The sequence below is a fragment of the Fibroporia radiculosa genome (assembly GCF_000313525.1).
Source record: "Fibroporia radiculosa TFFH 294 genomic supercontigs, scaffold12046, whole genome shotgun sequence".
In the NCBI taxonomy this organism is placed as follows: Eukaryota; Fungi; Basidiomycota; class Agaricomycetes; order Polyporales; family Fibroporiaceae; genus Fibroporia; species Fibroporia radiculosa.
Window position 1 is genome coordinate 66,296 of NW_012133472.1, and position 26,700 is coordinate 92,995.

Consider the following 26,700-nt stretch of genomic DNA (forward strand, 5'->3'; position numbering starts at 1 on the left):
ATTGGGGGCAAGGCAAATAGAGATGGAAGAGAAGGTTCATAAATGTTTTGAGTGTGGCCGGTGTATGTTTGTTGGGCCGCTGCCAAACAGAGAGTGATTACTTACATGGCGATACGTAAGAATGTGGTTTTCGATTCTTGCGATCCCAAACTCTTTGTCCGCTATTCGTCACCATTTGAACGAGTGAGCATCAAAATCCGAGGATTAGAATCAAACAGGAAGAGACTCCTTGCCGAGCAGAATGCATTCTTTTCTTTTCCAAAAATTAATTCAAGGATGTGATAACAAGGACGAAGGTTGACTTCGAGTACTGAAGCTACTTAGACCACTGTCGCGGACGGGTGTGGCTGAGGAGAGCATTCCGTATCAGGATGGATTAGGTAAACAGAATTTACACCATAAATGGAAATCAGACGCGCATAGACTAAATCACAAGACCGTCCCGGGACCTTGCATGTGATTGTGCTCGTATACCGATGCCTAACTTATGAACATTGAAACAGCCCGGAATCACCTTCAACTGGCCATCCCCGACCATCATTCGCCCCCTAGTCATCCCACGCACAAATTACAGCATGTCTTCGAGACAACTTAAGCAGTACACCAGAGAGGAAGTTGCCCAGGTGGGTATCCCATTCCATCCATTCTGGCCTCATACTCACCCTATCTATCACTGTGCTCTTAGCATAACACGCCAGACGACCTGGTAGGTCTGAATTCAATCAGCGTCGCCATCTTGATTTTTACTCTTCGCTTTGTTTAAGTGGCTTGTCATAGATGCCAAGGTTTATGACGTGACAAAGTTTAAGGGTCTGCATCCTGGAGGAGCGAGTGTATTCGTCGCGGACGATCTGCGTTAGTTCAATATCCATGCCAGCGCTTATACACTCAATGCTGAATTCGTAACCAGCTGGCCAAGATGCCACCGAAGTATTCTACGGTCTTCACCGTCACGAGGTTCTGGAGAAGCCGCAATATGCTCGCCTGCAGATAGGCACTATAACTGGCGAGAAGAGTGAGCTGCACAGTCGGAGAACGGGTGAATTGAGCACCGTACCGTACGGAGAGCCAACCTGGCTTTCACCTGGCTACTTCAGTCCGTATTACAAGGAGGTGATTATTTCTGTCTTTATGTCTTTTCCTTGCCTGATGTCACGTAGAGCCATCGGCGCCTGGCCGATGCAATTCGCAAGATAGTAGACGAAATCATTTTCCCCGACGCATTGGTACGTGGCATCTTCAGCGTGCTGGCAGTGCACCTATAAGTCTCTTTCTCCAGGCACGGGAGGAGGATGGCAAGCGACCAAATGTCGAAATCATCAAGAAGCTGGGGTAGGTGGCGCTTCAGCAGAATAAAACAGGAGACTGAATATCTAATAGAGAATTGAACATAAACGCCATGCGTTTGGGTCCTGGAAAACATTTGAAAGGCCTCACGCTTATGAACGGTGCTGTGGCACCCGAGGAAGTGCGTAGTGGCGCTGTCTATCTTTCCGTTAACTTATCAGAGTTGGTGCCTTTAGTATGATTATTTCCACGAGGTCAATCCAAACCCAAACTTAGCACAATGTGGTTCACTTACAATTTGACACAGCTTGTTCTTAATCAAGAATTTGGCCGCCTGGGATTACGAGGATACCAAGATGGATTTAATGGAGGAATGGTCATTGGTCTTCCGCCCGTCATGAATTTTGGTAGGCCTGAATTGCGCGAGCGCATCATGAAGGAAGTACTCTCCGGGGAGAAGTACATCAGCCTTGCAATATCTGAGGCATTCGCCGGCTCTGACGTCTCGGGGTTGAAGACGACAGCGAAGAAATCTGAGGATGGCAAATTTTGGATTGTTAATGGTACTAAGAAATGGATCACAAATGGAACGTATGTATGAGCATCTACTCTCAATATCAGTACATTAATACCTTCATTAGATTCTCTGACTAGTTGAGTCCTTGCGGGGCGGGCATTTAATAAGACGGCTTACATTCTTATTTAGCTTTACTGTCGGTTGTAAGACAGAGGTTAGTAGATTTGTTAACTTAATGTTACTTTCCTGACCGCAAGTCCAATGATCCAGAAAGGACTCACCGTTATCCTCGTTGAAAGAGATGAAGGCGTTGAGACAAAAAGTATCAAGACATCATATTCCACCACAGCAGGCACAGCTTATATCACCTTCGACAATGTCAAAGTACCCGTTGAAAATACATTAGGGCCGGTCGATGGTGGCGTTTTCGTCATTCTCAGGTTCGTCAAATCGCCGCATTTTAGGGCCTAAGCCGATATCGCTCTCACAGTAACTTCAATCACGAACGGTGGGTAATGGCCTGCGCTTCAGCGCGGATACAGCGTAATGTTGTCGAGGAGTGTTTGAAGTCAGTATTCTAATATTTAGACTCTGCACTGCTCACCCAACTCTCATGATCATGTTGGTAGATGGGTCAATCAACGTAAGGCATTTGGGAAGCCTCTCAGCTCGCAAGCTGTCATTCGCTCGAAACTTGCGGCCATGATCGCTCGCACGGAAAGCGTACAGACGTGGGTTGAGAATATCACTTACCAGATGTGCAATATGGTATGCTACCTTATAATTAATACCACATATTTTGAACGACTTGCGAGGAACAGGGTTACAAGCAGCAAGCACAGTCGCTCGCGGGGTGCGTCAAGTAACAGCTTTGTCTCATACGTTATGTTGACGCTGTTTCCTATCTAGACCGATCGCACTCCTGAAGATGTATGCAACAAAGACTGCACAAGAGACTGCACGAGATGCAGTGCAAATCTTTGGTGGACGTGGTATTACGAGAACAGGCATGGGTCGAGTGGTTGAACATGTAAGCTAGCACACTGTTCCAACACATGGTTCAACGGCTGACCTGGCGCACAGTATCACAGAACCGTGACGTTTGATTCAATTTTGGGAGGAGGTTTGTGCTCTCTTGTCCTCGCCATGTGAACTACACATGCTGATGGTGACTGTAGCCGAGGATGTTCTTGGAGATCTTGGGGTACGTCAGGCGATCAGGAACATGCCGAAGAACGCACGACTTTGAAGTGCAATGGGTCTACTGTCCTACCGTCTCCTTCCAGCATTGACATTTTGTCGTCGATGATGTACACTAGGTAATGAGTGGGAGAATGCTCTAGCATCTACAGGACATAATTTACAAGTCGAATCTTGAGTAGACATTACATAACTTGCCGTTTGGGCTTCCGTTTCCACTTGCAAAGTAATGAATGATCTCTTTGAGTGTTGGATAAGTTAAGGACGGACTTCGCTTAGAAGTAGCATGCTGAAAGATGAATATTTCGAGTGAAAAATGGGGTCTATACATGCATTTATCCAGTAAAAGGTGAGAAGATTGTCGATTATACTGACCCCAGCCATTGGAAATAACTCCCTGAGGAGCGGGCGGCGATGCCAGCAGTTGTACAATTCGGATTGCGGCGGGCGGCAGTGGTCGATAACACGCACGTGATGAATCGCCCGAGTGCTAACAGCGCTTCTGTCGAGTCTCGCTCTTGTTTCCAACTTCCATCCTCTTTTCTCCCGTCGATTGCTCTTTTACCAGCTCGCATTTCTCGCAGCCTAGCCCGGCCTTGCGCCGTAACCTATTTGTAATCTCTGGCAATTGGAGGGGTCAGTAGAGCGTCTGGATTCTTGTCTTGTATCCATACCTGTAAGAGCCACTCCCTTTGCTGCATTGACGTGGGCGTCGTCTACTCCGAATTCCTTGTCTCTGACCGGCTATATCCTGTTGCATATCTGTCTTTCCTGTCTGTTGGTACTCCAAACTTCCTGTCGTATCACAGACGTGCAACGAAGTTTTAATTCCCCACTTCTCCCTCCCCTCCTTGAGTCACACCGGTAATTATGCCTGAAGACGACTTCGATATTTATGGTGAAGACGAAGGTTTCAACCCTAACAAAGTCGTTGAGGTGAGTGCGCGGAGCATTTTGAGCGTGTGGCGAGCTCACGCGCCCGGGTGTAAGTCGATGGAGGACACGCAAGATTTTGCTATTAAAACCGAACATGACAGTGAACAACGCTCGAGCTCTCCCGTCGCGGGAGAGAAGAGACAGAGAGAGGAAGATGATTCCGAGCAGCAGCGGTCCAATGGGAACCACACTGCTCAGTTCGACGTGGCTAAGCCTGAGTCAGATGGCAAGCCTGCGATATCGTCGGGCGCAAAGAGTCCTAGTGGCAATCCTAGTAGCAATCCTGGGCAGGGAATGTCCAACGGAAGTCAATCAGTAAATGGGGGAGGCGCTGGACAGGGGGCTTTTGACGCGTTGTACATTGGAGATTTGCAATGGGTCCGTTTGTTCAGTTGTTTAGTCTTGCTCATGCATGTTGTTCTAAGATTACATCGTGTATTGTTATTTTTTTTTACAGTGGACGACTGATGAGGATGTGCGTCAAGTCGCTCTCAACGTCGGCGTTACGCTCGACCACAAGGACATTACCTTCTCCGAGCATAAAGTAAACGGGAAAAGCAAGGGGTGAGCATAAATCAATGCGGGCTCCGCACGGATTGATATCGTATTTTCATTCGTAGGATGGCATACGTCGAATGTCACAACTGTGATCACGCAGCAGCCCTTAAAAACTGGTTTGACAACAAGTTTGTGTGCCGAATATGTATTAGTGAGTGCGAGCTGATTTCCCATTGACAGTGACTTCCAGAACCGCCGTGCAACTGTGAGCTTTACGAGTACGGCACAAGGCAATCCCTTCCGCACTCTTCCCAAAGGTATTCATCCCGCTTTACATCGTCTCCGCAATCCGCTACAGCCCGCTAATTGATTTGCTACGCAAATAGAACCGCCTCCGCGTGAGATGCGCCATCAAGGGCAAAGTGGCACGCCCATCCCCTCTGGTGCCCCAAGTGGAAATGCCGGACGCGGCGGTGGGAACTTCCGAGGGGGCATGAATAACCAGATGGGCATGAACAACATGATGAACATGGGCATGCGCGGCGGAGGCATGATGAATGGAGGCATGATGCGGGGTGGAATGCCCAACATGATGGGCATGGGCATGGGTGGCATGGGTGGCATGGGCGGTGGTTTCGTTGGGAACAACATGGGCGGGGGTGGTGGTTTTGGTGGTGGCCGCGGCGGAGGTATGATTCCTCAAGGCCCGCGAGGGGCTATGATGGGTAACACGGGTTATGGCGGCCGAGGTGGCGGCATGATGGGAGGTATGGGCATGGATTCTTAGGACGCTGTCCGTTGTATTTTTCTTGAGCGGCTGACGCGTGTACTATTATGTAGGGATGGGTATGATGCCAATGGGAGGCAGGGGCGGGTTCGCCAATGTCCAAGGACATTTCAACCCTGCGTTCATGCAGGGCGGTGGCGGAGGACAGTTTGGACCAGACGGACCAAGGAAGAGATTCAAAATGGAGGAGGGCGGTCAGTAATGGCTCGCCGGATGGTAATTTACCACCCTACTCTTAAGCCGTCGCACTTCGTTGTATTCACTTAATCGTCGCCCCTTCTCTTGCTGTCCTGCATCGCCATCCCATTACTGTAGTGATTAATATACGGAGACTCGAATATAGCCGTTAGATGAATAACTTTATTGCAGGCAAAGGATTTGATGTCAAGCGTATTCTATGCGATGAAGGGATAAACAAAGATGGGCCAGTGAGACAAGAAGCAGATGCATAGGTTTACAACAGTATATGTGAGTGTACAATGCATGAGGGCATGATGTATGACGCGTATGATGTGCAATGAGATGTCCAGATAACAAGACCGTGCCGATCAAAGTACTGTAGCGTACGAAGATGAAATTGTGATAAACATACCGTAGATCACAGACCCTTACGGGTATCCCGGTCTCTCTCCTTTCTCTTCCTCCGCTTCTCTTCCTCATGGCGGCGCTCTTCCTCAAGTGCAAGTTCCTCCTCTTTGCGGGCAATGCGCGAGCTGAAGAAATGAGGATTACAGTCAGTCGTCGAAATAGACAATCTGCCGGCCGACGGGGATATGTGCGAGTAAAGTTACATGATACTGACCTTCTTAGCTCCTCCTTCTCTAGGTCGCGTGCACCAGCCTCCATGTCCTCGTCGTCGCTCATGACATCCGCAGCAACGTATCGCGAGCGGTCTTTACCGAACAATTTCCAGATCTCCTGGCTGATATCATTATGCGATGGACCTGAGGACATAGCGCGCTTCCTCGGTGGAGGTGAAGGTGAGCGAGAAGGCGATCGTGGCCTCTTCTTTATGGCCGGTCGAGTTGCAGAAGCGGCAAGCTTAGAGGAGACGGCAGATGCCTTGTTCAACGATCCTTGTGGCTTCACGGAGCTATTAGGTGCAAGTTTGGAGGGAGTAGCTTTGGGTATAACTGCACGTTGGCTGGCCGAAGGCTTAGCAGGTGTTGCGATGGATTTAAGTTGACTCGATGGGCGAGTAGCAGGAGACGCTGAGCCGCTCGCCACCTTTGGAGGGGGCTGGCTACCAGTAGCAGGCGTATTTGCCCGTGAAGTCGAAGCAGAGCCCGTCTGCGACGAAGTAATCCTGGCTACGTCCTTCTGCTTGTTCTTGCCGAACCAGTCATTGAATTCTTTGGCCTGGTCGCCCTGCAACACCGCACCGGTCTTTGCCTTTGCACGGTCTTGCATGATCTCGTCAATGGTACGCGTGTCACGCTTGTTGACGTTCAGCCTGATGAGCATTGCTGGCTCCGCAGCGAGGCGCTGGCGCACAGACAGCGAGCTGCCCGGGTCCGATAACGTCGTATTCGTCGTTGTGATGTCCATTGCTCCTCCTGGTAGCCGCCTGCCCGCCTTCCCATAGCTCGACGAATGGCCGACACGGCGCGATGCGTTCACGCCGTAGCGCAGCTCGGCTTCCTGACGGCGCTTGCGCTTTTCCTCACGGGTGAGGGCACTCGACGACTCGTCGTCCGAGGTACGCGAGTGGCGGAGAGCAGCATTGGACACGGGGTAGCCGCTCTTGTCGGTGCGGGCGGGCGCCTTCTTGGGCCCATATCGCAGACGATCGCGTTCCTGCTCCTCTCGCTGCTGGAACTTGCGCTCTTTGGCGGCGAGTTCCTGCTGCAGTCGCTGCTGCCGCTCTTGCTCTCTCTTCTCGTCCTCGAAACGCTTCATGCGCAGCTTCGCCTCCAGCTCCCGTTCCTTGCGTTCTCGTTCTTCCTGCTCTTTGCGTCTCTGGGCCTCCTTACGCCGGCGCTCGTCGAGCGCGGACTGGACAGCTTCTTCAGCCTGGCGGGTCTGAGTGGCACTGAGGGCCATGAGAGCAGCGAAGGACGACATGGTGGATAACTGTCCGCAGACGCGTGAGCAGACCCAAGCGATGTGGACGACGACGGAAGCAGGGCAGAAGGGCAGAGGCAACTTGACGTGGTCGTGGTGGTTCGTTGCAAGAAGGCTTTGGCGCTTATCCGGCCACAATTGTGGCTGAGCGCGGCCCGCACGCGCTCTGCCGAGCCTTGACGCCATGCACAGCACCTTATACACTCACATCCCGTCTCCAGAATATCGATCTTCATTCTATTCTAGACACGACAAATCAATACGAGTTGCAATGTATCGCAGGAATCTTGCACAAGGCGGTCGGGTCGTAACAAATCGTAATTTTCATGAGGTCTCCTCTGCATCGTCTTTCCACACCTTCGTCGGTAACAATGTCGCTACTCCTAGCGCGACGAACGCTAAACAAGCAAGGAAAACGTACACCAACATACCGTGCAGATAGTGGTGTTCCTTGTCTATCGACAGCGAGAACATCGAGTTCGCAAACGCAGGCCCGATCGCGCGCATGATAGACACGCTCATTTGCGAGAGACCGTTCACAGAACCAAGAGAACTCCTGTTCGGTGACGATGCCGTAATGTATATGAAGACGCTCCCTGCGCACGCGCGTCACAATCAGCCCTCTGAGATGCGACCCTGACCATGTAGACTTACCATAGCAAAAGTTCAGCGGTATTGAAATGAGTGTCTGGACGACCAGCAGGGTCCATACGGTGACGCTATATCCTTGTGCCCGGGCCAAGACGTTAATGGCAGGGCACAAAGCGAAGACGGGGAGCGCTGAAGCGATGCCGAACACATAAACCTTCTTCGCTCCCCATCGGTTAATTACTCTCGAGAACAGCATGATTTGGATCACGCCGTTCATTAAACCGTACACAGACAGAATGGTGCCAATCATCTGAGGAGAGAGACCAAGACCACCAAGATCGATCGGAGTGGACATGTATACAGGAAGCACCGTTCGGTAACTGATATCGACAATGGCGAGGAGAGCGTAATTACCCGCGGATATTATCACGCGGGGGATGAGGAGAGCACGAAGTGGAAGTGGTTCTACCGCGGCCTTCGATGATACGAATGGTGTTGGAGGTTTAGGTCCGTCTGCACCGACGACGTTTTGAAGCGTAAGGTTAGCCTTGCTCTTGCGCAGCTTGATAATACGACGAATGGATACGGGTGATGCTACAGTCTTGTTCAAGCAGAGTCTATGAGATACACGGTTCCTGCATCAGGAGGTGTGGAACTAACCTCTTTGAGGAAAAACAGTGTAACTAGGAATGCGATAGACGAGAATGTTGCAGGTACGGCACATGCAAGTAAATAAGGATATGTCTTGAATATTTCCATATGGCCAAATATGTTTGAAAAGCGTTCATGAGGATGTGACAATGCTCCGCCGATCATAGGCCTGTTGGTATTAGGAATTAAATTGTTCAATTTCAGAATCGACGAGCTTACCCCAAAGTACCGCCTGCCATCCATGATATAGGCAAATAAGCATACGCCTCTGCGATATTGGTTGAATCTGTAATCTCCGCCATCATACTCTTCAATACACCAATGTTCCCGTTCAAAGCTCCGTTCAGACTACGGCTTTAAACAATATGCAAGGTAAGATAACGTTGTAAGAGTCCGCGTGATTGAGACGAACCTCACGACAAGTCCCCAGAACGTCCGCGATAAACCAAAACTGTACATTGAGAGTGACAGACCGAGCAGACCAGTCATGATAACAGGCTTCCTTCCGACACGATCTGACAACCGACTCCAATGAAGGACCGTCACCGCTTGTGTAGCAAAGAAGAGCGAATACTACGAGACAAAATATAAAACCCCGCTTGTCTTGCCACTAGTATGTGCACGCACCATAAGACCGACATAATATCCGACCTTGGCTTCATCGCCACCAGTGATCCCAATGCTCCGAATAAGCTGTAGGGCGAGAAGCGTGATGAGCAGGCGCTCAGTGGGGGACGGCTGGGAATGACTCACCTCCGGTGCGAATGGCGCAATAACTTGGCTGGTGAGAGGCTCAGCGAGCTGGAGGACGAGGAGGATGGACAGCTGGCTCCATGGGATGGGTGTTCGAGTGGGTTTTGTGCGGTGTGCGTCATGAAGCAGGGGGGTCTCCTCGTCACTAGAATGGGGGTTCGTCATATGTAATACAAGGTAACAAGAGAAATGTCTAGACAGAAATGAAGAGGGGAGGGTACATACCCGGGAGGCAAACCGAGGGTCTTATATAAGGAATTTTGCCCTTATGAAAAATGTATTGTCACCTATAAATTGAACCGTTGTCTGATCGTGAGTCAGATTTAAGTCATGTCGGCTCACTAGCCTTACCTAAGCAACCGGCGGGATCGATGTCGCCATTCTCCTCGCTGCCAACGACGGCGACGACGGCCGCGGCAGCCTAGCGTAGGAGTGCCATCATCAGCAGATAAGCCCCCTTCACCGATGTCAGCGATTGCGGGCGTTATGTGCAAGACGCTCTAACCAATGTTGTCGTCATTCGTCTCCGAGCGCGTCTCGCTAACTATGATCTCCTACTGCCTTTGCAGGTCTCCTAAGATTTCGCGCTGCAACTTGGGTATATACGCGATGCGCACGAGACCCCTCTTCATAGCTCCAATTTTACGCCAGACGTACGTCTTTTCGTGCTTAGGAGCTTGAAACCATTCTGATACTGCCACCGTGGGCTGTCCGGTGCGTGAGTGCACTCCAATCGAGAAGACTGCAGCATAGGTTCGCATCGCATGAGAACTGTTGCTCGTTTACCCCTCCCCAGCCGCGCGGATGACCGTCGGGAAGAACGACCACGCGACCAGATATCGGTGTAATGGTCCGCCTTCTCTTCCTTGCTCCTCGAAGGTCGCCAGATGCAGTACGAATTCGTTCCATGCTACCGAAATCTTCTCAATGATGATCACCCCCTATGTCTGCGGGTGCTATTGAAGACTCGGTGATCAGTAGGCCAAAGCTGTAGACTGCCTGAGGCTCGGACCTCGAGCAAGCAGATCGTCCTAGCGTCCAGCATTTACCCTCCGTAGGCAATCAGTGGAATCCCCAATGGCTAATGTCTCCTTTAAGATACTCAAGTGACTATATCTCGCATGGCACACGGCGCCACTACTTTGCCTTCCTCTCCCGTGTAGCCGGCCGAAATTATCGGTTACATACCGCCAGAGCTTCATTGGGTCTAAGTCCTTGCTATCTGGCATCAGGCACGTAGAAAGGAGGTTGCCATGATCAAAAACTAAAGTTGGTACTATGGAGTAGCATTTAACGTCTTTCCCACCCAACCTAGATTTGATTGTTAGTTTGGAGTAGTATTTAACGTCTTTCCCACCCAACCAAGATTTGATTGTTAGTAGCACTGCTCTTTGACTTTAGCGCAATAATTCCCCATTGTGCCCACCAGTGCCTTGGTCATGAATGACAGAGGTCACCATGAAATCGCTGCAGTAAGTCCTGAATTATGAGGTGAGGAAGGCACCTAGGACTATAATGTAGCAACGTTGCTAAAGCCAAACTAATTAGACAGTCAAATTGCTGACACAAAATGATGGTACTTGTACTTATCAGCCTGAGTACAGTTTATTGCCCGTGATCTACTTTCCGCTGTGATGTCTTCAAATCCAGGCTCCAACCGAAGATCCAAGCTGAGAATAACATAAGTATCACAAAGTCCCGACTTGATTCCAAGCTCTCAAATTCAAAGACATCGAGCATCATGTACTCTGACGCAGTGCGTCTGTTATCAGTTAGTACGACTTGTATACCATCCATCGACCATCGACTCTTGTAAATACAATACATCTATGACTCAGCTGATGATTTTTTGTATTTACCTTTGATCTTAATTCGTCCGTCAAAGTATATGCTCGTCTAGATGGAACTTGTGCTGACACTCGACCAGTACTTTACAGCTTACTACGAGTTCATGACTTATGCACCCACAGCAGGTGGACGTAGGGCCTGGACGATAGGCATACCCATCGCAGCCGTTCAGTCGGATACGAGGGAGAGCTTTTACTCACCACCAACGCTGATTGACTTCTAATAAGTGCCGTAAATCACCACCGGAGCAGTCTCAAACCCACCGCCCGTGCTACCCCACTGCAAGGATACTATTGACCAGATCAACTCGCGTTACTTAAAAATTGGATGGTCCTCAAACTTTTCATTCGAAACCCAACATCAGCAACGGTAGTCAACCAAAATCCATCAAGTATGACTCTGCGATAGTTACTGACTGTACCCAATTCGCATGTTTACCCACAATTTTGAAGTACCAGGCTTGAGCTCGCGCTCCGCATGAAGCAGATTGTTTGGGCAATGCATTCTTCGTCGGTGCAAGGCACAGTAAAAACGGAGCTCTTGGTTTGGTAGAGGTTAAAAGTCTTAATGAACCGGTCAGCAAAGGGAGCATGAAATGTCCGCATAAATAAATCCTGAAACATAAAACACACCTCCACGAGGGCTGGATCAGCGTACATAGCTGCGTGGTGGATATATATTCAGCTACCAGGGTTCCAAAGCCGGAAGATGTATCCAACCTTCTGTGACTAAATGCCACCACGTAGCGTTCAGTGGATCACTGGAATCCCAGGTAATGTTTCCACCATAAGTGTCTCGTGCGCTATACTCGAGCTCAAAAACGGGTCCAAATTGTGTCTGTCCGTCGAGTTCAGGGAACAAGCTGACGTTCGCAATATACCTGGTCGATTGAATAACCACGATAATTGTCAGCTCATTCATGTAAGGCGGAAAACAAAAATACACACGTATAAGAGTCGAGGATTTCAAATGTCTGTTCCAGGTGGGGTATAGTTGGTACATAAGATGTTATATATACTGGCGCGAAGATATACGCACACCAGAATCCACCTCATAGACGCGGAACCCAGAATTGTACGCAGTGAGCGGCGTTAACGATGGTCCAATCTGTGCAAGCATATTTGCGGTCAACCATCGCACTGTGCCACACTCGTCACGATGCTTACCCAGCCAACAGTTTGAGCGTTTGCAACGCTAATATTGGTCGCATTGTTATTGTAGTAAATCTAATGATGTCCGTGGTTCTGACATGACTATGGTCCAAACATGAACGTGACGCACCATCACTTGGTCCTCGTGAGTGTGTCCGAAAAACACGCCTGAGGATATGCTTGAGCAATGTACAAGCTGAGGAACCGTATTGAAATAGCGCACCAGCAATGACGTGGGGAGAATACCGATCGACACTGCAACATGTGAGGCAAATTTGCAGTCAGTCAACTGTTAAAATACTTACATCTGGTAAACTGGACACAACTTGAGCATGACATGATATACTTATATCGAATGCAACTCGTCGACCTACATAAATTGGTCGGATTCTCCAAGGGGTCTGCAGTATCCCAGCCGCTCTGCACATGCCCCAAAATCCACACTGGAAGATGATCAGTAGCAGTTACATTATTTTGACAGATTTGAGCCGACTCACCTCGCTCTTCCGCGTCCTCAGCATCCTGCAGCTCATCGGTCAGGAATCTGAGCATCCCCGAGTTGTCGGACGAAGAAAGGTTAATGTAATTGAACATGTTCTGACTGGTGCGGGACTGCATATGAATAGTTATTTCTTCGATATGAGAACAGACGGTGCGTACGTATACCCTAGAAAGAGGCCGGCAATAATTAGTATTTCTAACAAAGGAAACTAGTACAAATACCCACAAAAGTCAGTATTGAGCGTAATAATTCTCAGTCCATCTTGGCGCTGAACAGAATATGAGGCATAATGAGTTCGGGCTTGCTGAGCAGCTTCGGGCGAGAGTTGGCCATCGAGCTCCCATAGCGCAGCGAGATGATCGTAATTCCTGTATGCACCGATCAGTACAGCCTCTGAGGTGACATTTGATGCAAAAAAAAACACCAATTATATTGGTTAACTAGACCATTCTCGATGTTGTATGGAGAATTTTGGGCACTGAAGGGATATATATCAGGTACTTCAATGAAAAACACAATGCCACAAACTAATTGTAGGTGTCATGATTGCCTTGAACAGCGTAGACGGGTCCAGTCTTGATCAATTGCTTTATCAAATCGTACAGTACAGTCTGCAGGCAGCATCTGTAAGCACCCGCCAACGACATCACAGGGCAGGGGTCCAACCTCAGTGTAGAGTGTATACATGCTAGAAGACATCGAGTCTTAGTGCTGCTGCAGAAGACACAACATGAATAGACATCACGTACGCTGATAGCAAGGTATGAGAATCATGCGAGAGGAGATCTCCCGTGAAGATCGTAAAGTCAAACCCATCATCTCCTCCGGCAAGTTCTTGGACAGCCTGAAAGGCGTTCACTACCAAGGGGTACGGCGCGTCACTGAAATGAACCAGTATCTGAGATCTGAGCGCGATGAGAAGTCCATGCCATGTACCAATAAAAGGAGCCATAACGGGGCGCGGGGAGAACCACCTGTTCGGGGTTGTCTGCATTATAAACTCCAGGGCGACAGCACAAGTAGCTGGTGCAGTTCGCCTCGGCTCCGATGGTGTAACCTGCATACGCGCAGCGCTCTGGTTACGCAACGCAACTGAGAGCAATGCTAAGATACACACGAGGATCGATGTGCAGGTCGGACAGATGAAGGACTTTCAGTCGCTGGCCGGTGGGTTGTTTCGGCGCTGGAAGGGGGTCTGGTTTAGGCTTTGCGAACCAATTTGTTAGATCAAGCGGGCTGGTGGGTGGAACGGGACATAGGCTCAAGAAGTAGTTGCAGATCATCTATCAAAGTCAGATAAGGTATGACAGGCCATAATCGTTCCAGGTGGTGCATGCTAACCTGTCCATCGTATCCAGCGACATCCGCAAGCTGGATCACCTGAGCGATTACCCCCCCTGTATCGAATGGGCCGTACTCCCCCTCACAATCTGTAGTGAAGTTGTAATACTCGCATACGCGTACGGCCAACAGGGAGGTTTGCTCTGGTGTTGCGAGCGCGACGAACTTGCCGACTTCGAGCGCAGCCAGACAACGCGCGCAAGTGTCATTGCCGAAACCAGGGCTGGAAGCGATTGACAAGATCTGCTGAAAAGCTACTTCGGCGAGTTCAAGAGTCGACACGGGGGGCGGAAAGGGGTGTGGCTCGAAAGTATCGCTCTGTCATCACAAATGAGGTGCGTCAAGTCAACAATACCTGTCAGATATACCTCAGGGATGGTCTCGGGATTGGTTATCCAGTATGGATACGTTTCATGCTAGAAACGATGAGATTTACACGTTGACATACTTTGTAATGATGCTCACGGTTATGGGATCAGTGATGACGGGCTGCGGTTCTGCAGAGGTCGCAGTGGGATCATTGTAATAAGATTGGTACAAGGAAGTGGGAAAGACACCTGGAGCCGTCCATGCCAGGGGTCCAAGCGTCTCGGAATATGGTGTCTGTGAGGCAACTCCCCGTAGCGACAAGCCGACAGCTATGAACAAACGAGCAGTGAGCAGCATCTTGACCACGTCTCGATATCAGCGGAAGTTCAGACGGGATCCATCACACTGGAAGATCTTCAAATACCTCGTCGCTACGGTTCTATCGGTTTGTTGCCGAGAATGAAATGTACGGTTCCAGCCCGACCAAGAACAAGGGGGTAGACCTAGGGCAGGCACGAATGCCGTACGGAGGAACTCAGCTTCTACCAAACGTGAGAGACAGGCTGCAATGGAGTGGAGAATCGAGTGACACCGTTCTCCCATTCATAGAACCATCCCCCCTTAGCAGCTGACAGTCGGTATGCGGAAATGGGGCCCATCCATCGAGTAGTTTGATGTTGATTTACCATTCTGGGTATCGACGAATATGCACGGACATCCGCGTTGAGGCATCGTCAAACGGTAGATGCGGCCCGCCCCGTGAAACGTTCCACACACTTATCGTAGCTGTGGACACCAATGGGATCCTATAGTTACCGAACGACTGTAATTATACGTCAGGTAAATGGTGGAGGGCTCTCTCTATCAAGTACATCGGCTAAAATCCGATGATTCATCATGGTAAGAGGACGAGTCAACACAAATGGCAACGACAGAAGACCAAAAAGAATTTAGAACGACAGACCAGTACTCCATTCCCTAATCCGATTCCATAATCCGACTACACGAAGGAGTAGTCGACCGGTTCACGAACGTGCGCCAGAAGCTATAACATGAGTAGTCGATCGGTATTGGGACCTTCCGTAGACCAGAGACATGTGGACCACTCACCTGATTTCAATGGTCCTATCGGTTGCTATCAATTTTTGAGGAAGACATGTTGGAATGTGATCGAACCATTGTATTCGGTAATTGAGAAGATTGTGCATACCGTATCGTCTTACTCTATCGCTCGCGCATCTCCAGCTAGTCTCTGTTACTGATCGCATATAAATTGGGAAAGCAGTCGTTCTTGCCATTCGTATTGTCCTAGAGTCAAGGGAGACATTGCATAATCGACTAATCGCGGAGTTCTGGGTGTTCAAGTCCTGAGGAAGTATGAGGTGGCGCGGATAACTTGAACCTGACACCGTCGCGCGCGGAGTTTGAGCATAGATGCCATGGATTTCATTCATATACGTTGGTCTTGCACTCAGACGTCTGCTAGTCAGTATACGAGTCATGACCTATGATAGGACCAAAGGCGCGAAAGCTATGTCACTGCACTATCGATTCCGGTGAGAGTGAGAGTGAGAGTGACAATAGTTCATAGGATTGACTACATAGGCGCCAGCCACCAATCGTCCCTCTCAGCGCTCAGCTTTTACCCCTTGGGTTGCACGTTGTGCACCTCTCGGATAGCTTCATACCTGCGGCATCAGAAGAAATTGACTCGCACAGTAAAGATCTGGCCGAATGCTACATCCAATAAACCATCTCCAATTACAATACACCTGGGGACCTTATCGATACACAAACGACGCCACCCACTCAGAGCTTCTTGACAATGTTCATCTCCTGCTCGCGTCATCAGTCTGGGGACTAACGCAGAGAGAGAACGGCGCGCACCTGGTAGTTCGTGGCCTTACCGGTGTTGTCGTTCTTGATCGTGTAGCGCTGAGTCTATGGTCAAATCATATCAGTGCAAGGTGAGTAGCGGGGAACAGTAAACCTACCCCATCTTCGGCCTCGGTGACCTTCTCGATGGTGCCGGTGGAGTGAGCGACGTTGTCGGCGTCACCTATGGAAATTCGTAGCGTTATAAAGCGAATAATGTGGTCCAGCGGTAGGATCTACCTACCACCAATGGGGCGGTACTCGACCTTGTCACCTTGCTAAGGCCGAAAGTGAGCGAACAAGCTCGTTCTATCTACCTGAACGCGAAGTTACCTTGTAGCTGGAAGAAGACATGGTAATGATGATAATTCAACGAGGTGTGTTCAAGTGCAAGTACAGAATGTGAGGAAGAGAGGTTGTGGGGATGAGCTGGCCGTCGTCGTGGCTTATATAGCGAGGCTGGCAGATGGATAGTCATCAGTGTCATCACCTCTAGCTGACAAGCAGCGGTGGTCAATGACGTCGCCAGGTTGAAGACGTCGGAGCGACGCGTCGCGTTGTCCCGGTTTGGAAATCTAATTTCCTCATTTGGCGAAGCCGAGTCGGGAGCGGCGTCGCACGTGATCATGCCCTATTGCCGCCATCCTTGAAGTTGTTTGCTCTCGCTTGCAAACCCTAAAATAGGGCGATTCCGTCCTGAGCCCACAAGCGCCGACGCTGCACACTCAAAGCATCCAAGTGCTGCTGTCTCCGGTCCATGGCAGACCGTCTCAACCCCGAGGAAGAGAACCTCCTTCAGGTGCTGCTTTCTTTCTAGTTTGCAGTCCTATCGCAACTCACAACTATTTGTTCAGTCGGCGCTCCAGACAGCATTCGCGCCCGTCACGGTACCCAAGCAGTCTGTTGTCCCAGAACAGTCTGCGGTACCAGCGACACTACCAGAGCCTGCACCGGAGACGTCGGCACCAGCTCGTGCAGAGCACGAGCCTGAGTCCACAGAGGAAGTTTGGAAGGCTGAGTACGATGCTCACGTTGCCGAATGGCGCCGACAGTCTGCCGAGCAACGCGACCGCGCTGAGCAGGAGCGCGCCAGGTGGGAGGAGCTCAGAAAGCACGAGCGAGAGGAAGCCAAGACGCGGAGTGACAGTGGCTGGGAGAGTATTGGCGGCAGCACCAGTGCGTCCGTCATGATCGAGAGCGCGAGTACCAGCACGCGTGCAGTGACCGACGCTGGAGAGACAGAGGCCAGAGAAACAGAGCCCAGTATAGCCGACGTGAGGGTCCTCGTCACCGGAGAAGCAGAGGGCGTTTTGGGAAAAGAAACTCTCGAGGTGTGTTTCGTATACTTTAATATTATTCCTCGCAGTTGCTCACTAGCTCACCCGGAAGATCCTCCCGGAAGCCTCACAGCCGCATTCATCCCCAGACACAGAGACCTCTCGACACGAAAAATGGGAGGACATCCATTCGTCTGAGTCGCTCACTTCCTCGTATCCCTCGATATCCTACCCCTCCGGTCTGCCCTCACCACCAGGCTCGCATCCTGCCCACTCGCACGCGCATCACCAGTCACACCATCATGCTCACGCGCAACATGCGCATCACACGGCCTCCGACGCCGGCGCACTCATTTCTACTGCTGGGGCCCCGCCAGTCACGCTCACACGCGCTCTATTCGACTCGTCCCTGCCCTTCAATACCCGTGTGCTTGCGCTCCTCGGCAGCCTCGCGATTAATGTCGCACTCCCGTTCGTGAACGGTGTCATGCTCGGTTTTGGCGAGATATTCGCTAAAGAGGTGCTCGTCGGTTGGTTTGGCTTCGGTCGTACAAGGCGGGACAGGCCCGGAGCGGCGCAGGCAAACGTCGGGCTGAGATCGCGGACTTAATGCGGGCGGGAATCACACATGTACCCGAGGGATCATGAGGTTTGCTTCCGTTTGCTTGGATCAAGAGTCCGTGTATAACACCGCAGACTACACTTAAAATACAAACCAGATGGCGTATACGACGTGCTATTCTAGCACGCCATAGAAATAACATGGTATGCGGGTTGGAACTATGTCCTCCCCAGTACACGGTCTACTGCTTCCTCCTGCCGAGCGATCCAGAGTCCAAACCCAGGCGTGCGGATCCATCTTGCATAAAAATCACGCGCTTTTCCCGTAGACTTGAACGGCAGCGCAAGTGGTCCACTCGCACTCTTCAACGACGCCAAAAACGCGCGCTCACTGAAGGGCGCGAGCCGCGGGAGCGTAGACGTTGGAGTCGATGCCTGGGTTGTTGCCGATGGAGTAGACGCCAATACACTCGAGTCCGGTGTGGAAGGACGTTCCTCTTGTGAGCCATCAGAGGAGTCAATGTCTAGACGCGGAGGGCGTGAGCCGCTACCGAGACCAGATGCTACTTTTGCTTTAGATCCAGAACTTTCCGCAGGTATAGAAGGGGACGCGCTTTTCCATAAGGCGTCCTTTGAATCAGCCACCGAGAGCGGGGTCGAGACCGTGATTGACGATATAGACTTCGGGAACGTGAAAGACACAGCGGACTTTGGAAACACCGTAGACGCAGAGGTTCTTAAAAACGGAGTGGAAGGAAATAGTGCGGAATTGGAGGACTTAGGGAGCGGCGTAGGGGGAAACGCGCCCGAAGTCGAGGATCGGGGATAAGGAGTGGAGGGGAAGTTGGTAGAAGCAGATGACGATGGTAGAGGGATAAGTCGCTGGAGGTAGCGCTGTAAGGGGACGAGAAAAGCAGCCGTTCGTGAAGAGAAATGTTGTCGGAGAAGGGCAGAAGCCTCTCGCTCTGAATCGGGGTCAATACAATGGCCTATTCAAGCTCTGATTGAAAGACTTACTAGCTTGTTCAGAACCCGTGCAGGCCTCCTGCAATGTCTGCAACACGGAGCGATCCCTTGAGGTATACCTACTATGTGTGCGCGTCTTCCAACCTGGCGCCGGACCAGCAATCATACTCATGTCTGCCTTCGCACTAGACGCAAAATGTGAATTCAAGTCATCGAGTTGCTGGTTTAAACGCTTACGGAGGGGATCGCCCAAGACTGAGCACGTGTGGCCAATGTTTGCAAGAGCGCTCGAAGACAGGATTAGTGACTCCAAGTATAAGTCCTGTACCTGGTGGGCGCGAATTCACCAACGCACTGCAGTCCGCGTCGTGAATGGTGAAAAATGTCCGAAAATCACCAGCTTGAGGAATCTGCAAAGTACGCGCTTAGACAAGGGCCCTGAACAGACATCATGGTGATACACAAACTCACTGGTCGTAGGATGTCTCGCAGCCACCAAATGGCTTGACTTGTCATGGCAGGTGAAGGACCGTACACAAGGATAGGCTCACACAGCACAAGACACTCCCATATTGACCACAATTGAGGTAAACATGCTTCAAAGAGGCATAGAACCGGTGGGTCCGGAGGAGGTAGCGACGCCAGTATCTATAGTAAGTAATAGATCAGCAAAACAATACGATATCGATGACCAGCTGGAGAATGTGGATATGGCATACATGATACTGAGGGTCATAAGATCCATCTTTCCGTCTGGAGGAAGCATTCTGCAGAGCTTGCTGTGTGTCAGCGTTGAGCGGGAGCTCAGTAAAAAAGACTGCGCCAAGGAAACCCAGCTCGAGGACTGCGCCGGAGCTAGGATCTGACCTTCTCTTCGCGAAATGTTGAGAGTGATAGAAAGGCGCGTGGGCGTATGCACGTACCAGTTAGCAATATTATGGCAGGCGGCCTCCAGCATAGGTCCGCCATGGGATAAGAATGCAGGTCCGAGTTTGTTCAGGAGGGTATAAAAAAATGCGGGGTATGCGAGATGAGTAAGAATGACTACGGAGCGCTAAACAGCCGCAATTTAAAGAGTGGTTGAATAATTTCAGTAGCTGAAGCGCACCTGCTGATATCCGCGTTTAGAGGCAGCATCCCTCCGTTGGGTGAAATGAGAAAATCCGTATATGTAGCCATCTTCGGAGATAGGGCGCTGGCTGCTGGGCCGAAGCAGCTTATCCTCAGCCGAACTATGCACTCGTATCCTAAAAGAATGAACTTGTGAACCCTGATCAAATTGTGGAGAGTCCGGAAACGAGGAGAAGGCACTGCGTATACAAGTGTGGATCAGGACACAGATTGGATGTAGCTTCGTGATTTTCTCACATATTTTCTGCCTCCGAAGGCGACAGGTCCAGCGGGGGATAAGTACAGGATACCTTCGGACCTAGTTCTAAATCGAAATCGACTTTATATTGCTCCAATATGAGAACTGGATAAAGGCGACAGGGATGGCTGCAGCTTACCGATTACTATGCCAGAAATCCACCGGCGCAATTTTGCTATCTTCGCAGGCTCCATGAAAAGACCGTCAAGACTCAAACTCGGCTGATGGACAGCATACGAGTGTTTTCGGGGAGTAGTATTGGATCGAGTGAGTCGTCGAGGGGATATCGGGAGCAAATTGGGAGACGAGGGGGATCTCAGCCCATTAGAGATTGTTCTTGCTGGGGGCCCCGGACGCCCTGGAGAATTTTTACTACTGTTTGATAACAACGATAGCCCAATATCATCCTCGGCATCTTCAGCCATGTCAGACGAGAGATGCTTTAGGTCGGGATGTCAGTAGAACGCTGGAGTTGACTCTTGGCAGAGGGCACTATCGAGCCTGTGCCATCCGCAAAACCAAGACTCGTGTCCTGTGTGGGGGGCAGAGTAGGACAGAAGTCCAAAAACTGGCGACGACGATGCGTGGTATTAGGCAACGGGACATTCAATAAATACATAGGTACATACGACGTCGGTGATCGTGTCGCGCCGTGTCGTCGGCGTCCGCCGTCGGCTAGGTATCACCCTGGCTGTATCTGGCTGTATGCGACGCACCGTTGCTTTTCGACTGAAGCAGTCTGAACGGTCCTCTCATCCATTTTCTCAATTACCACTATTGTTTTTCAGGCCATACCTCTGATTCAAATATACTGAAGAAGACATCGTCCTCACCCATTTCCAGAGCGGATTATTTGTCATGGCCGGCGCAAATTACATGGGTGGAAAGAGGTCAGTGAAGGGCCATGAGCCGTTGAAATCAAGACTGATATACGCCTTATCTCAGGAATGCAGCAAGAGCTCGGGTCAAGGACACAGCGGGGAGAGCGCAGAAAAGTTATTTTGGCAAACAGAGGCTCGGAATGCTAGCAAAATGTCTAAACAAGTCGCATAGTCAGACATTAAGTGGCACTAGAGCGCGAGACAGAAGCGGTCTATCTGATATTTCTCTGGCTCACGCTCAGCAACATTCTACGCGGATGCAAGCTCCTCCAGAAGCTGGTATATCCAGGCTGAGCTACGTCGAGCCGAGTCTAAGTCCTCGTGCTCGATGTTCAGAACCTCTCTCGGATTCGAGCGGCAGTGCGCGAAATTGCTCGGGAAAAACTCGACGTTCCAAGATTTTGAGCTTCTTAGATACGTCCGAGCGTACGTTTACAGTGTCGATTTTTGATCATCCTCGATCCTACTGCGAGTTTCTCAGCCATCTTTATACGAGCTGAAATGGAGCGGATCCGTAAACTTCCAAACCTCGCGGGGTTGACACGTCAACCAGAGTCATCAACGGCTTTCAGGGAGGCATCTCTTCCAGCAGAAATGTCTTTTTCTCCAGCTGAGCCAGCGCGGAAGAGGGTACGATGGTATCGCCTTGCTATCTTTGGGGGCTGATTCGGTGTTTGACACAGTGCAGGATATCCCAGAGTCCTACGTTACACTCACGCATCGGCTCTCTTGAATCCTCGTCGATGGCGTCCAATTTTCGGCAATGGAATAAGTACCAACCTTCCGCCCTTCAAGAGCTTCACGTCCGGCAGCCATCCACTGATGCAGCAGAGAGAGGCAAGTGTATTCCAAATCATCGCATCGGATCAACCATTATATTTCTCATTGTCAATGTAGGTGCGCATTTATCGTCTCTTATCCGTGGCTCGCACTATCGAGAGCCTCAATTTATCAATCAAATCAACTTGAATGACTTAGCGCACTTCGAGTCCGATTTCGAGCCAATACCCCTCGACAGCAGCCCCGCCAATAGGTGTATGGGCTCTGATTTCGCAGAGAGTGGCGAATCAGGCAGCTACTCTGACGGTGATTCTTTGTCTGTCTACCAACCTGAAAGGTACAAATCTTCAGTCGGACAGTCGCTCTCCCCTGAAGGACGGGGAGATTTCTTTCCTCACTTGGGCTTTCCAATTGTCCGGGAAGATAGTTCTGTTGTCAGAACACGACTATCTGACTGCATATCATCTGATTCTTTGTCACCTCATCCCAGGCCATGGCTCAATTCTAATCCAACTCACTGGGGGCCATCTACACATCCTTTCTCGCAAAGGACGTCACCCAAAGTTTCGGACAGGGAGTGTCATTTCCCGAACTCGACTCATCGCGGACCAATGATTCGCGAGGCAGAGGGCAGCCAAACACACACCCCAACTCCGAGCTATAGGCTTCCTGGTTCCTCGGATTCCGACTGCATATGTCAGGAAAATGATTCTCGTGGACTTGAACAATATCTTGGGCCGCATCAATTTTCGCAGGAACAGAATTTCGATATTCTCCTGACTAAATCTTCAACGGGAATGATGTCGACGAAATCGCAAAATCTGGTCGATGCTTTAGGCGGCAAACTATTTGAGAATTGTGACCCTTGGCGCGTTCTGGATGATATTCTTGACTTGCACGGTTCCCTTAACGCTACTTCTCGTGTCGGCGTTCCTTTCTACCCGAAGTCCGCAGACAGGCGAAACTGCAGCTTTGCCTCCGACAATAGTAGACGAGGCGTAGGCTATAAAACCCCTCCGACAGCGTGTACTCATGACCAGCCACACCTCCCGGTAAATCCTAAGGTCGATAATTCGGAGCTTCATAGCTACTCTGACCCCGACGTCCCCCCTGGCTCGTGCGAAGAGGATAAGTCCTTGCGCCCTTCTATCTCTGTCGGCAGAAATATGGTAGACCTTGGCAGTGGGAATCATCTCGAAGAGATTTCCTCTACACAATCCACAATGGAGGCATCACACACACACAAAGGTAGCCAAGTTGCACAAATAGAAACGGTACGTCTGATTTATTGTCTTGGAGATATGCTGACTGTTTCTGCTTAAAATAAACCTTTCTTTAAATATAAACCCCCTTGCAGTTGGGCAACAGGTGTAACATTGATGAAAGCATACCGCCTAAGGATGCGTCAGATTACGCCTCGATTCGCCAAGGGTCCTTTCAAGTGGGGGAAACATATGGCTTTGCTATTGATGCGAAGGTATCAGCCACTCTCAATGAACATCATTCTGAGAACATAGACGAAGGCCTTGATATCCCGCATATTGACTCTGATTTCGACGTTGCCCAGGAAGTTTTCGATGGTCCATGTCTCTTTAGAAGCGACGATGAGAACTCTGACGACTAGCGGTATAGAAATGCTGGAGGTGGATGATTGCTGGTGCAGAAATCGCCCTCGGGACTTGAAAGAAGTAAACCTTGTACCGTTGCTAATATCTCGATACATCCACCGCCCACGGGTTGTTGCCTGAAAAGATAGTCGGATTTGTAACCATCATCTGATTGAATGAAGCATCGATATCGGGGGTGTCAACCATAACCCTCCCCTTGTTGTCCCTTGAGATGGAGAAGTCCTGGATTGTTCCTAAATCCGCTATTGCGAAACTCAGAGATTGGAGTGGTGAACAATAAGCTGCAAAATGTCAAGCAAAGCATTCTCATCCGAAAAAGCATTCGTTCTCGGCAGATTGGAATACCGACGACCAGCTTTCGGGCGTATATCCATTCTCCATGAGAAGGAGAAAGCGAGGGCTGTACACACAACAACGACCGATGTCAGAATTGTAAACGCCGCAAGATATGCATACTTCCAGGATGGTGCTAGCCACCTACTAGGTCCACAACGCCGTTGCAAGATATTTTCGCGGCGAAAAAGCGTCAGCGAGTGCAGGTTCGGAAAGGCACGAGATATGCGGGCGAATAAATCCTGTCCTATGTAGGCCAACCCGTCAAGAATCAGCGTGTCCATAGGGGCACTCTGGAGGGCAGATATTAAATCGAATAATTCATCCCTGCCTAATCCGTATGCCATCTGTAACTTGAAATGTGTGAGGCAAGATCATTCACCGTGAACCTCGGCCATTCGGCGAATCCAGAGACCCAGCGCAGGTAATTGGTCACGCGCGATATGTGCTAGGTGGATACGTTCAATTCGTCGAGGGGATTTGTCTCGTGTTTCGGAGCCAATTTGATACATTCGGAAAGGTTTCCTGGACGTTCCGTTCACACATAACATGCGAAGATTGGGTAGCAAAGCGAGTAGGAGTAGAATCGTGTCCGCGTCATCGTCGTCGTCGGAAGTGAGTATGAACGAAGCATTGATCACGGAAGCCAGTCGAGGCAAATGAGTCTGGGATCGTGTCGACAAGTGACAATCCACAAGCTTCAATGTACAAAGATCTGTCATCGCTGCCATCGCCAACAGCATCTGATGTGAGATAGTCGTGGAGAGGTGCAAGTCGACAATGTCTGAGGCGTGTGCTAGAACGGACTCGAAACCTTTCCAGATGGGCGCGAAGAATGTGACATAGGTGTCATCATGGTTGCCAGCATTAAGACCAGCCATGGCCAACTTGCTGGAGTTCCATTGAATAACCAGCGAAAGGTTCCTGATGCGTCGTACAATGTCTGTGCGGGAGAGGAGAACGTAAAATCCTGTAATAACTCCTGTCGCATTGAAGTCGCTTGGGTGTGTCAAGATCTTGCAGAAATGATGTCACCCTGGGTTTTAACGAGTTCCAGCGTCTTTCGGTGCGGCCAGTAAGGTCCAAGGAACCCTGACAAGTTACTCAAAAGTCTTTCATCAGCAAATCACTTTCCAAACGCAATCGGGAAATTCACCTCGTAGAAGCCGCGAAATGTGGAAAAGGTGCGCCTAATTCGCCAGGTGGTGCATATATCGAGCCAAACGTTATCGGAATCATCACCTTCACTGAGCTCCTCAGCCCCTTCCTCTTGGGCTTTCTGACGTTTCTCCCTTATATCATGGAACATCTGTATCTTCGCCTTGGACTCGTCCCTTCCATGAAGCTTTAATTCCACAGCAGATTCCTGGACTAATTGAACGAAACCAGTGTTTCTGCCTCATCACTTCATCGTGTTCTCTCTCATCCTTCGAGTCCATCGCGGAGCTAATGTGGTAGAGAGCTGGTGGCAGATCAAAGCGAATAGTGAGCTCGACAAGCAGTCCCACGTGCAACCAAGTACAAGGGTGTGCAACCACATATTCTATTAAAACTCCTCCAAGGGACAAATCAGTAACGCAAACCACAAAATAACTTGTCCAGAGATGCACCGAGAAAACCCTAATGTCATCCAGTACCTACATACCGCTCCTACAAGATTACGAGTCAGGAAGCTGACTATGATGGAAGGCCCATATCAAGGTCACACGGCCTGTCCTAGCAAGCGAACGCGATAGACCGTCGACCATCTTGCTTACGAAGTGCTCCATCCACTCATGTCCATCGTTTCGCTTCCTATGAGGAGAAATGCGGATCGTGACAGCAAGGTGCGGGTGGAATACAAGCATGCGAGCAAGGAGGGCGCCCGTCTCCGACCAGTCGGTATCCAGACATGGCCGATCAAGCTCGAAGCCCAACAGTAATTGCTGCAGCTTGGTATGCTTAGGCCCAATACTCTCGAGTATTTTGCACAGGGCAGGCAGATTGATCAATGATGGAGAAAACGATTCAATACGGGAATAGCGGTTCACCAAACGAATACATAGCGTCGATATTTTGAGATATGCTGGAATGAGAGAGAAGCCAGATGGTATCTTGTAAAAATCATAGATAAATAGCGAAAGATGATCCAACGCTGTTCCTGCAGCAACGAGGGTCTCGTGGATAGAAGTTTTCAAACTGAGGGGCTCCCAAGGCGAGAAAACGAGCGTCATATTTCGGGGACGGCACCCCCGTGCAACCAACCAGGGGGTGACGTTGTCGTAGCCTATCGACACTGGGGTCCAGACCATCGTCCTTATGGTGGACATGTCAGCAGGAAGAGTCGCACCGCCTGCAGAAAATGAGGGTGTGGTCTGTTGCGAATGAACAATTGCCAGGAACCTGTCGCGTATGTAGCGCAAAGACGATTTTCTGCGTGGAGAAGAGTCTCCTGCAAGTTGAACGCTAAATGAGTGTGATTCTGCATCACCTAGATAGATAGCGCGTATTTGGGGGCACGCAGAAAGCAGAAGCTGCAAGTCCCAGTCGGTGTATGTGACCCCTTGTGTGATCCGAATCGTCTTGATCGCGAACTTGTGGTGGCAAAGAAAATCC

At 50.2% G+C, this 26,700-nt stretch overlaps 10 protein-coding genes across 10 annotated transcripts; 4 read left to right on the forward strand and 6 right to left on the reverse strand.

Annotated features, from left to right (window-relative positions):
* Positions 1-575: 575 nt before the first annotated feature.
* Positions 576-3,053, forward strand: FIBRA_07188 (uncharacterized protein; the record flags this gene model as incomplete). The annotated part of the gene is made up of 17 exons (XM_012328883.1): positions 576-623; positions 686-706; positions 765-855; positions 911-1,113; positions 1,161-1,226; positions 1,280-1,332; positions 1,381-1,468; positions 1,524-1,541; positions 1,595-1,878; positions 1,994-2,018; positions 2,075-2,244; positions 2,295-2,372; positions 2,434-2,572; positions 2,626-2,657; positions 2,714-2,834; positions 2,888-2,927; positions 2,983-3,053. 17 exons carry the CDS (start codon positions 576-578, stop codon positions 3,051-3,053), a joined length of 1,548 nt encoding a protein of 515 aa, XP_012184273.1.
* Positions 3,054-3,874: 821 nt separating this feature from the next.
* Positions 3,875-5,427, forward strand: FIBRA_07189 (uncharacterized protein; the record flags this gene model as incomplete). The annotated part of the gene is made up of 7 exons (XM_012328884.1): positions 3,875-3,940; positions 3,995-4,318; positions 4,398-4,504; positions 4,561-4,626; positions 4,679-4,755; positions 4,825-5,205; positions 5,279-5,427. 7 exons carry the CDS (start codon positions 3,875-3,877, stop codon positions 5,425-5,427), a joined length of 1,170 nt encoding a protein of 389 aa, XP_012184274.1.
* A 396-nt stretch (positions 5,428-5,823) lies between these two features.
* Positions 5,824-7,289, reverse strand: FIBRA_07190 (uncharacterized protein; the record flags this gene model as incomplete). The annotated part of the gene is made up of 2 exons (XM_012328885.1): positions 5,824-5,938; positions 6,028-7,289. 2 exons carry the CDS (start codon positions 7,287-7,289, stop codon positions 5,824-5,826), a joined length of 1,377 nt encoding a protein of 458 aa, XP_012184275.1.
* Positions 7,290-7,613: 324 nt separating this feature from the next.
* Positions 7,614-14,792, reverse strand: FIBRA_07191 (uncharacterized protein; the record flags this gene model as incomplete). The annotated part of the gene is made up of 30 exons (XM_012328886.1): positions 7,614-7,885; positions 7,944-8,481; positions 8,541-8,700; positions 8,751-8,885; positions 8,944-9,104; positions 9,159-9,224; positions 9,285-9,429; positions 9,510-9,549; positions 9,636-9,705; positions 11,765-11,793; positions 11,852-12,012; positions 12,080-12,105; positions 12,171-12,239; positions 12,299-12,358; positions 12,414-12,451; positions 12,507-12,538; positions 12,589-12,598; positions 12,658-12,726; positions 12,781-12,884; positions 12,944-12,950; positions 13,011-13,153; positions 13,210-13,263; positions 13,314-13,396; positions 13,452-13,473; positions 13,535-13,666; positions 13,722-13,842; positions 13,903-14,068; positions 14,127-14,444; positions 14,495-14,542; positions 14,592-14,792. 30 exons carry the CDS (start codon positions 14,790-14,792, stop codon positions 7,614-7,616), a joined length of 3,480 nt encoding a protein of 1,159 aa, XP_012184276.1.
* A 1,452-nt stretch (positions 14,793-16,244) lies between these two features.
* On the reverse strand, positions 16,245-16,664 carry FIBRA_07192 (uncharacterized protein; the record flags this gene model as incomplete). The annotated part of the gene is made up of 5 exons (XM_012328887.1): positions 16,245-16,271; positions 16,323-16,376; positions 16,430-16,494; positions 16,555-16,588; positions 16,644-16,664. 5 exons carry the CDS (start codon positions 16,662-16,664, stop codon positions 16,245-16,247), a joined length of 201 nt encoding a protein of 66 aa, XP_012184277.1.
* Positions 16,665-17,067: 403 nt separating this feature from the next.
* Positions 17,068-18,197, forward strand: FIBRA_07193 (uncharacterized protein; the record flags this gene model as incomplete). The annotated part of the gene is made up of 3 exons (XM_012328888.1): positions 17,068-17,109; positions 17,165-17,641; positions 17,700-18,197. The coding sequence occupies 3 exons, from the start codon at positions 17,068-17,070 to the stop codon at positions 18,195-18,197; spliced, it is 1,017 nt and encodes a 338-aa protein (XP_012184278.1).
* Positions 18,198-18,367: 170 nt separating this feature from the next.
* FIBRA_07194 (uncharacterized protein) lies at positions 18,368-20,908 on the reverse strand (the record flags this gene model as incomplete). Its single annotated transcript, XM_012328889.1, has 9 exons — positions 18,368-19,113; positions 19,166-19,299; positions 19,352-19,524; positions 19,586-19,762; positions 19,834-19,981; positions 20,038-20,168; positions 20,223-20,424; positions 20,483-20,564; positions 20,623-20,908. The coding sequence occupies 9 exons, from the start codon at positions 20,906-20,908 to the stop codon at positions 18,368-18,370; spliced, it is 2,079 nt and encodes a 692-aa protein (XP_012184279.1).
* A 433-nt stretch (positions 20,909-21,341) lies between these two features.
* FIBRA_07195 (uncharacterized protein) lies at positions 21,342-23,768 on the forward strand (the record flags this gene model as incomplete). Its single annotated transcript, XM_012328890.1, has 6 exons — positions 21,342-21,373; positions 21,429-21,643; positions 21,701-21,790; positions 21,846-21,994; positions 22,048-23,418; positions 23,502-23,768. The coding sequence occupies 6 exons, from the start codon at positions 21,342-21,344 to the stop codon at positions 23,766-23,768; spliced, it is 2,124 nt and encodes a 707-aa protein (XP_012184280.1).
* Positions 23,769-24,479: 711 nt separating this feature from the next.
* FIBRA_07196 (uncharacterized protein) lies at positions 24,480-24,986 on the reverse strand (the record flags this gene model as incomplete). The annotated part of the gene is made up of 1 exon (XM_012328891.1): positions 24,480-24,986. One exon carries the CDS (start codon positions 24,984-24,986, stop codon positions 24,480-24,482), a length of 507 nt encoding a protein of 168 aa, XP_012184281.1.
* A 777-nt stretch (positions 24,987-25,763) lies between these two features.
* Positions 25,764-26,414, reverse strand: FIBRA_07197 (uncharacterized protein; the record flags this gene model as incomplete). The annotated part of the gene is made up of 1 exon (XM_012328892.1): positions 25,764-26,414. The coding sequence occupies one exon, from the start codon at positions 26,412-26,414 to the stop codon at positions 25,764-25,766; it is 651 nt and encodes a 216-aa protein (XP_012184282.1).
* Positions 26,415-26,700: the final 286 nt, after the last annotated feature.